Source organism: Elephantulus edwardii, unplaced genomic scaffold (genome assembly GCF_000299155.1).
Source record: "Elephantulus edwardii isolate Elephantulus edwardi_28Jun2011 unplaced genomic scaffold, EleEdw1.0 scaffold00001, whole genome shotgun sequence".
In the NCBI taxonomy this organism is placed as follows: Eukaryota; Metazoa; Chordata; class Mammalia; order Macroscelidea; family Macroscelididae; genus Elephantulus; species Elephantulus edwardii.
This window is the reverse complement of record NW_006399751.1, coordinates 48,122,522-48,132,557: the sequence shown is the minus strand read 5'-3', so window position 1 is coordinate 48,132,557 and position 10,036 is coordinate 48,122,522. Positions and strand designations below refer to the sequence as shown.

At 39.0% G+C, this 10,036-nt stretch overlaps 1 protein-coding gene across 1 annotated transcript in view; it reads left to right on the top strand.

Annotated features, from left to right (window-relative positions):
• MYO3B (myosin IIIB) overlaps positions 1 to 1,645 on the top strand; it is a 642,969-nt gene extending 641,324 nt beyond the window's left edge. Inside the window, exons 33-35 of the mRNA XM_006878970.1 lie at positions 199 to 305; positions 680 to 726; positions 1,507 to 1,645. Coding sequence (XP_006879032.1) covers positions 199 to 305; positions 680 to 726; positions 1,507 to 1,645 — 293 coding nt within the window. The remainder of the gene's footprint in view (positions 1 to 198; positions 306 to 679; positions 727 to 1,506) is intronic.
• Positions 1,646 to 10,036: the final 8,391 nt, after the last annotated feature.

Genomic DNA, 10,036 nt, shown 5'->3' with positions numbered 1-10,036 from the left:
TGTGTGTGTGTGTGTATGTGCGCATGCAGATGACATGTCTTAGAGTATTAGCAGCTCAGTGCAAAGCTTCTAACCAGTGCCCATTAAAATGTGACCCAGTTTCTACTTTCCATTTATGTGAAGATGTAGACAGGGATATTGGTCAGTTTTCCCAACACCTGGGGTGGTTTACAATGAAGTTTTGTAATCTTGTTGCAGGTTCAGAAAATGGTCTTGCACAGAAGCAGCGAACACCTCGCCGACGATGTCAACAACCCAAAATGCTGAGTAGCCCTGAGGACACCATGTACTATAACCAGTTAAATGTGAGTTCAAAGTGGTCCTGAAGCTGTTTCACTGGCTTTGTTTCCAGTTAATAATTCTGTTATTAATACCTGTTCCAGCCCCTCCAGCCCCACCCCCACTCTCTTATGCTCCCTTCTCGAACATGTGCTTAGGCTCTTTATCTGTTGCTTTCATGTCAGGATGTCTGCCTTCACGGTGAATAATTGATGTGGTTTATCAAAGACGAGCAAGATGCATGCTTCATCAGGCTCACTTGAGCCCTTTGATCAAAAAAATTATGCTGTGACTTCTGATATTATCAGCATCTGCTTGCATTCAACACAAAATCACTTTGAATTAAAAATTAACGACTTGCTGCTTTGCTTTGACTGTGTGTTCTTGGCCCTCTCCACAGGGAACTCTAGAATATCAAGGGAGCAAGAGGAAGCCAAGAAAACTTGGGTAAATATCTGTCTTCTTAGTTCTAAGCAACTGTAAACAGAAGGGGTCCTTTGTGATATTACAGAAAATGCAAAACTTTCCAGAGAGGCTTCTAAAAATATGCAGTCAGGATATTGCCACCGCTGCTGGCATGGGAAACTACCCTTCCCAGTAGCAATACACACATTTTGAATCCTTTCTGTCTGAAAAGGCTGGCATGGTCATCTAAGGGCAAATGTTATTTCTCGTAATTATTCTAGGGAATTGGACTTTCCTTATAATTACAGACAGGTTACAGGTTGTCTAAAACTCTCCTTCCACAAATAAGAACACCCACAAAGCACAGACACACCACTTTCCCCACATTATCCTACCCCTGGGCCTTACACGTACATAAAGAAAAACATTTCCCAATGGTTAGAAGACAACTAACTAGTTTGAGGCTCAGCTGATTATCATCTTGATTTAGAAGAGTAATGAAGTTGATTACTAGTATTTGTGTGAACTGGAAAAGGTCATGAGGGTGACTTTCCCAACTAGAAGGAACCAGACAAAGCCAATTTGTTTCACATAAATCAAGTTGGAAGATGATGACAATTTCCAGAACCACAAAGCAGGGCTCAGTGTGTGGTCCAGAGGTGAAAGGTTTGGTGACTCAGACCCCAGTCCATGTGTAGAGGGAAGCCCTGAGCTTAACCTACCCATCCTCTACAGTGTTGGGATCCAACCATGTTCCAACCACTGAAGAAGCAATGGTAGTCACCTCAGTGATAATCCCGATGTATGTTTCCTCTATTGCAGTGAAATCAAAGTGCTTGATGGACAAGACGAATATTACAAGGCTTTGTCACCTGTGGACGCTCACCCTGAGGAAGACACCTCAGCCCATCCTTTCCTTTTCTCCTCAGCCTCAAAAGGAGAATCTTTTTCTCAGCACTGAGCTATATTTCTTGCTTTCAAATCCATCCTGGGCAAGAACTATCCTAGTAATTGAGTGATAATAATTTAACAAGAAAGTACTGAAATGGAGTCAGAGCTTCCTTCAGTGTCAGCTTCTTTCGACACACTGTTCCTGTGTGAACAAGCTACAACTTCCTAAGCATTTCCTAATACCTCTGTTGCCCTCTCCCTTCTGCTGAGTGGCCAGGGCTAGGCACTTGCTCCTTTTTCAGCCCCCCCTCCATCCCTGTGGAACACTGAACACACCTCCACTTTACTAAAACTATCATTCATGACCTAATATGTAAGAGAGTAACAAACAAGCTTATCATAGGTCAATCATAAAGATTGATAGTATTTCTTTCTTTTTCCCCTCTACATACTTATCAATTCATGCCGAAGCTTTCTTACTGAGAATCTAAGAGTCCATGTTCTCCTCTCCCGGTGGCCAGCCTTCTTATAACCCTAGCATCTTCCACTGGATCAGGCCTCCAATCCCAGTTCCCTCATCCTCAGTGAGTGCCCCAAGTCTCTTAACCCAGTTACTAATGATTTGATTGGAGACCTTGTGTGTTTGGAGAAGAACTGTGCTCCACAGAGTTTTCAAGAGCTAGTTGTTCAGAAATAAATCACTAGATCTTTCTTCTGAGAAGCCTCTGAGTGGACTTGAAAAATCATCTTTTCAATTAGTAACTAAGCACATTAACCTTCACATACCCAGGATGCGGTGTCACTCGCCCATCAGAGACCACCTCCTGTACTAGATCACACGGAATCCTTAGGAATATTTATTAGCAGTTTGAATCATAGACTAATATGATAACTGCCATTACAAATTATTTAAAAGCAATATATCTTAGATTATATGGATACTAATGGCAAAATAAGGAGCTTGGGTAGCCTAGTGTTAAGAAGCTGTGCTACAGTCCCAAAGTCATGCAGTTTGAATCCTCCAGCTCCTCCACAGGAGAAAGATGGGCAGCCTCCTCCTGTGAGATTAACTGCCTCTGAAAACCCACAGGAGGGTCAGCAATGGGTCTGTTCTGAGTCCATAGTACACAACAATGGAAAAATTATTTTACAAATTTGTCTACATTGAATTACAACAATATTCGTTGCAGCACTATTAGCAACTGGGTGGGAATCCTTTTTTCCCCATTTCTCCTTCTTTAATTGCTACTTGATTCACAAAAAAATTATGCAGGTTCACAATTAATAATATCATAAAAATAAAGCTAAAATTCCAGAAAATTTTACAAAATCAAAAACACAACAGAAAACATGGGAACAACAACTTGTAGAGTGTATAGACAAACTCACCTGACTTGAAAAGTCATTATAATTGAGCAAGAATGATAGCTTATGAAAATGCATTTAGGGTCCTTGGAAACTCATGCAGACCCAGAGGGGTAAGTCCATGGCTTTGTCTCTCTCTCTCTTGTAAGCACATCAGAGTGTTAAAAAAAGTAAGTCATCATAGATTTTAGTCTGATAGGTGAACTAGTATATGTAAGATGGGCTTGTTGTTGTTGAGCACAACTCTTTTCTACCCTGTGCCATCCTCATCATCTCTGATACACTTGAGCCCCCTGCTGCAGTCACTGTGACAAACCACCTGATTGGAGGTCTTTCTTTCCTTCACTGACCCTCCACCTTTCCAAGTACAATATTCTTTTCCAAGAAATCACCTCCCTAGAAATTTGTCCAAAGGATAAGAGAAGAAACTTTACCATCCTTGCCTCCAAGGACCATTCTGGCTGCACTTTCCCTAAGACATAGCTTTTCATTCTTTTGGCAGTCCATGGGATATTCAGTACTTTTTCCCAATACCACAACTCAAAGATTTTTACTTTCTACTATGATTATTATACACTGTCCAGCTCTCAGATGCATAGAAAGTGATTGAAAAGATCATGCCCTAAATCAGGCACCCCTTAGTCTTAAATGTGACATCATTGCACTTCAGTATTTGGGAGAGATCACTGACAGCAGATTTGCCCAAAGCAATTCATCTTCTGATCTCCTGACTGCTGGTACCAGGGGTGTTGATTGTGGATTCAATGAAATCATCAACAGTTTCAGTCTTTTCTCACTTACCACAATTTTCCCCATTGTTTTTGTGGTGCTTTCAGCTGCCTGGCCAACTGCCTTGGAGAGATCCATATTTGTTCCCATTCCCAAGAAAGGTGATCTAACATAGTGTGGAAATTATCAAACTCTGATATAAAAAACATAATATCACGTGCAAGCAAAATATTGCTGAAGATCATCCACAAATGGCTCGTACAGTACATTGACAGGGAACTGCCAGAAGTTCAATCTGGGTTTAGAAGAGGCCTGTGGCACCAGGGATATCAATGCTAATGTCAGCTGGATCCTGCTGAAAGCAGAAAATGCCAGATGAATGTCTATCTTTGTTACATTGAACTATGCAAAGGCATTTGACTGTAGATCATAACAAACTATGGTTACGCTGAGAAGAATGGAATCGCAGAACACTTAATTGTACTCATGAAATCTCTACATAGACCAAGAAACTCTTGTCACAATAGAACAGGGGAGCGCTGCATGGTTTAAAATCAGGAAGGGTATGCATAAAGGTTGTATCCTTTCTTCATGTCTATTAAATATGTATGCTGAGCAAACAAGTCATAAAGCTGGACTCTATGAAGAGAAATGCAGCATGAAGATCAGTTAAAACACATCAACACCTGTGTTATGCAGCTGACACAATCTTGCTTGCTGAAAGTGAGCATGACTTGAAGCACTTGCTGCAGAAGATCAAGGACTACAGCCTTCAATATAGATTACATCTCAACATTAAGATGGGCTTACAAAAATATTTTTGTTGTTCTATCTACAGGATTTTTTTTTAAAGAAAAATAGTTTCTGTATAAATACTGGACAAAAATTTTATAATGTCAACTCCTCTGACAGTAGCCTCCATTGTGGTCCACAATGCCCACATCCTCCCAAAGGACACCCTAGGACAGAGAGTCTGAAAGTCTTTTGTTGTTGTTAGGTGCCATCAAGTTGAGTACAACTCAGAGCGAGACTATGAACAACAGATCTGAATCCTGTCCTAGGCACCATCTTTACCATCTCTGACATACTTGAGTCCCTTGCCACAGTCACTGTGTGAATCATCTCGCTGGGGGTCTTCCTCTTTTTCTCCAGACCTCCACATTTCCAAGCATGATGTCCCTCTCTTCAAAGAATAACCCCTCCTAACAACATGCCCGTAAGTATATGAGATGAAGCTTCCCCTTCCTTGCCTCTAAGGAGCACTCTGGCTGCACATTTCCCATACAGATATAGCTGTTTGTCCTTTTGATTGTTCTTGATATATTCAGTACTCTTCACCACCACCATATCTCAAAAGCATCAATTCTTTTTCTGTCATCCTTATTCATTGTCCAGTTCTCAGATGCCTAGAAGGTGACTGAAAAGATCTCTTAGGACATGGTCATTTTTTTTTTGTTTAAGTGGATAGGCTTTCCAATACCACAAGCAAAGGAACTTCTCACATGCTGATTATTCTGCTGCTAATTCTTTGCTTTTATGTTCTACCTTTCTAAGAAACCCTCATAAATCCTTAGTAGTAAGTAGAAAGGAATGAAAGGGAAAGACAATTTGGATCTGCTGAAGAGTTCTTATCCTGTTGTTTTATAACTTGCGATGATCTTATGTCTCCACTAAGCTGTGAGTGGCTGGAGAAGAAAGATTTTACATTGTCCATATTTGTGTGCTGGGAATCCAGCACCATGCCTGGCACATAGCTAACATCCAATAAGTGCAAAATGAAAGGAATTAAAATCCTAATTCCACAAACATATCTCATAGGAAAGTTACTTTCAATTACAGATTACATATAATTAACAATTTGTTTAAAAATATAAGTTTGAATAAAATGTAAGTTTGGATGAGTCCTACTACAGTGATGTTTATACTAATAACACACAATATGATTCAATACAACAAGCTTTTTTTTAGCAACTACTTTATTCAAAGTAATATGAGATTGCTGTGTGATATTGAGAGTAAAAGGGTGAATAAAAGCAAAAGACCCTTTCTTTAGAACACTTATCACCATTTTTCTTACTTTAAAATACTAATAGATAGTACACGAATTCCCAAATTTTAAAAAACATAAACTTGTGAAAATGTTATAAATACTGTTACTGGAGTTTTAAAGGAGAGTATTAGCAAGCATTGTATAAACATTAACAAGCATTGTGTAAACATTTATTATCAAATAAAGCATTTAAAGATCTCAGATATTGTGCTTTTTCAAAAATAGAAAAAATCCAGATAATCTGTAATTAAATTTTTGCAAAATATATCTTGATATTTCTCCATACCTCCATCCAAAAGTAATATTTATAAAATATACAAGTTTATCTGAACCACAAGTGATCTTTATTGTTAAAATATGATGCCTAGAATATACATTTTAACCTGTTGTTATAAAAGTTCTACTGTAAATTTCACTTTTATCACTGTCTACTTTTGATTGAATTAGATTAGCTGTTTCTCAAAACAATTGAATAAAATCTTCATAATTTCATCTTTGTCTGTGTACAATGTCAATGTATACTTGCCGTGTTTCTAATTAAAGCTTATCTAAGTAAATGTTAAAAAATAAATAAAAGCAACAATAAAACTCTCAATTAGGTGCTCTTAACTAATTAATAATTTTCACAGCTCTAACTTCTAACAGTATTTTAGATACTGTGTTTACTATCAGCTATGAGAGAGATGATAGACATTATCCTTGGACTAAACATAATGCCACAAGCTCAAGAAAACAATTCTTAAACCAAGAAGATGAGAATGATGCACCTTAGGCTCTTTTCAATGGTTTATCAAATTAAACAAAGTAATAAGGACATGGTAAAAAATTAAAGTCCAGGCAGTGGATAGTAGAAAGCAGTCATCTTTTTTATTCTTCCCCACTAGTCCCTCAACACAGAAGCAACTATTCCCCTCTAATTCTAATTCTTCTAGTGATTTCTCAGAATAATTTGCTCCTACCTTCCTACTTTATCATTCTGGAGGTGTCTACTCTCTTACTCTATGAAAGATAAAACTTTCTCCTCATTTCCCTTCTCCTCTCCCTTACTCTTCCTAGTGCTTCCAAGTGTTATAGACCACTTCATGAGGTTTTATGTCACTCTTGGGCAGGACCACACTAACTTTATCCTTTCAGTTGTAGTGTGTGATGTCAAGGTGAGAAACCAATAGCCTAAAACACAATATCAGGACTAATAGGATAAGTGGCCCTACAGAAAACAAATCTTGGAATATAATACTTTCTTCAAGAGGTATCCTTGACTGAAATTGCATTGATTTAAAAATAAACAAACAAAACTGCTAACAACAAATTTTAATGATGATATGGGATGTTGTAGCCCTTATGCCCTGCTATAGGACTTTAAATTTACCCAACCATTATGGAAAATGATATGGTGCTTCCTCAAAGAAGAGAAATATAATTATCCTATAATCCAATAATCATACTCCTAGGGATTTTTCTAGTGACCTAAAAGTAATGAAACAAATATATGCAATCCTATGCTCTCGTGGCATGTTTTTGTTATTGTTGTTGTGTGCCGTCAAGTCACTTAGGACTGATAGCGACTCTATGTACAAGAGCCCTAAGCCTGCTCTATCCTGTGCCAATCTCATTGTCCCTGACACACCTACTCCCACTATCCAAATCACTGAATCAATCCATCTCATCGAAGGTCTTCCTCTCCTGCGCTGTCCCTCCACTCTCCCAAACGTGATGTCCCTCTCCAAGGACTGTACCCTCCTTGCAACATGCTCAAAGTATGTCAGATGAAGCTTCAGAATCCTTGCCTTCAAGGAGCAGCCCAGCTTCACCCTCTCCAAGATGAACCTGTTTGTTCTCCTAGCAGTCCATGGTATATTCAACACTCTTCTCCAGTGCCACAGCTCAAAGGCATCAATTCTCTTTCTATCATCCCTAGTCACTGTCCAGCTCTCCGATGCATAGCACACAATTGCGAAGACTATAGCATAGTCTTGTGGCATAGTACATTATTTATTTTACTGGTAAATGAAAGGGTTATAGCCTCTGAAACCCAATGGAGGATTTTGACGCATGAGAATCAACTTAAAAGCCATGAGTTAAATTTTATTGCAGCTTTATTTACAATGTTGTTGTTACATACCATCAAATTGGAACTGACTCATAGCTGGCCCTCCAGTGGGTTTCTAGATGTAGTTAATCACGGGAGAGAAGATTAACCGTCTTCCCAAAAAGCAGCTCATGGATTGAACTGTGTGCCTCTGGAATTGCAGTGCAACTTCTTGCCATTAAGACACCAAAGCTCCTTTCATGAGTAGACAGATACATAGATTCACTGAACATACACCTACGGATACTTCTCAGACACACCAAGTAATCCCCAAGATCAATTTTTTATGATTGAAGGCTTAGAACATAGTCTCTTAAGACATGCCAGTCAATTCATATAATGTAGCTCACAGAGTTCATGTTCTGCATCCTACTGGAGCAGCATGACATCACAACTTATAAGTTAAAAGCTCATGAGTGGAAATGCAAAATATAGATTTTGGTCTGTATTCATCAGAAGCAAGAGTAAGAAGGTATCCAAATAACTGAGGAGGGAAAAGTATATAAGGCAGCCATCCTACATGAGCCACAACCTCAACTTTCCAGAGACCAGAAAAACTGGAAGGTGCTCAGCACCACCACTAGCTAATCTGAGAGGGGACACAGTAGATGATCCTGGTCAGAATCCTCAGAGCAAATGTTAAATTCTTGAAAATGGACAGATTAGTTGGGTCACCTGTGATCAGAGGACTCCCTGAGATTGTAGCTCGGAGACATTTTTTAAACTTTTACCCAATACTCCTAAGAATGGAAATATTCTGTGATCCAGCAGACTCATTCACAAACACTCACTCACTCCCACACTCATTGCTGCCTAGTTGGAACCAACTTATGGCTGACGCTCCAGCAGGTTTTCTAAGGCTGTAAACTGCACGAGAGGAGACTTCCCATCTCTTCCCACAGGGCAGTTGGTGCCAGAGAGACACGACTTCTAGGTTAACAGCACAATGCCTCACAAAATATGCTACCACAACTTCACAGTAATCCCAATACTCGGTATATGGCACCAAGAAATAAAGCTGTGACACAAAGATATATAGGTATACCCCTATTTATTGACACATTACTTACAATACCAAAGAGAAACAACCTAAGTGTCCATCAACAGACAAATAAATCTGGTATATTCACACAATGGAGTATTATGCAACTATGAAAAATTCATAAAACATTTTACACATCCCTGGCGTACACCCTTCCCAATTGTGAACCATGCAGTGTTCCCTTTTTCTATTCTGACAACTGCCTCCTGGTCCAAGTATAGGTTTTGCATAAGCACAATCAAGTGTTCTGGGATTCCCATTCCTCTAAGAATTAGTCACAGTTTGTTGTGATCCACACAGTCAAATGCCTTTCCATGGTCAATGAAACACAGATAGACATTCTTCTGGTACTCCCTGCTTTCAGCCAAGATCCATCTAACATTAGCTACAATATCCCTAGTACAATGACTCCTTCTAAATCCAGCTTGCACTACAGGCAGTTCTCTGTTAATGTGCTATTTCAGTCGCTTTTGGATAATCTTCAGCAGAATCTTGCTTGCATGTGATATTAGTGATATTGTTTGATAATTTCCACAGTCTATTGGATCACCTTTCTTTGGAATGGGGACAAATATAGATCTCTTCCAGTCAGTTGGCCAAGTAATAGTCCTCCTGATTTCTTGACACAACTTGTTGAGGACACCTAGGGCAACATTTTAACAATTGTAATTAATGTTATAAAAAAAATGTACATGAATGGTTGAATGAAAAAACAGTATTATTTGTAAACTTTCACTCAAAAAAATTTTAGAAAAATCTACCCTCTAAAATAGAAGGAGTACACAGAGTTGCTGTACCAAAAAGAATTGGCTGACACAGAAGAAGGTCCTGAAACAACATACAGCCAACAGGCAATGGCGATGAAAGAGGAAGTTCAGCTTGCTCTGAAGGAAATGGCAAAAAACCAGGCCCCAGCGAATTGAGAGCATACCAACTGACATATTTCAACAAACAGATGCAACCCTGTATGTGCTCACCAAGGTGTGCTCATCAAGATATCTGGAGGACAACCACCTAGCCAGCTGACTTGAAGATACCCATATTTATTCCCATTCCAAAAAAATGGGACCTAACAGAGTGTGGAAATTATTGAACAGTATCACTAATACCACACATAAGCAAAATCCTGCTGATGATCATGCAAAATATTTAGAAGAGTACATTGACAGATGATAGAGATAGAGAT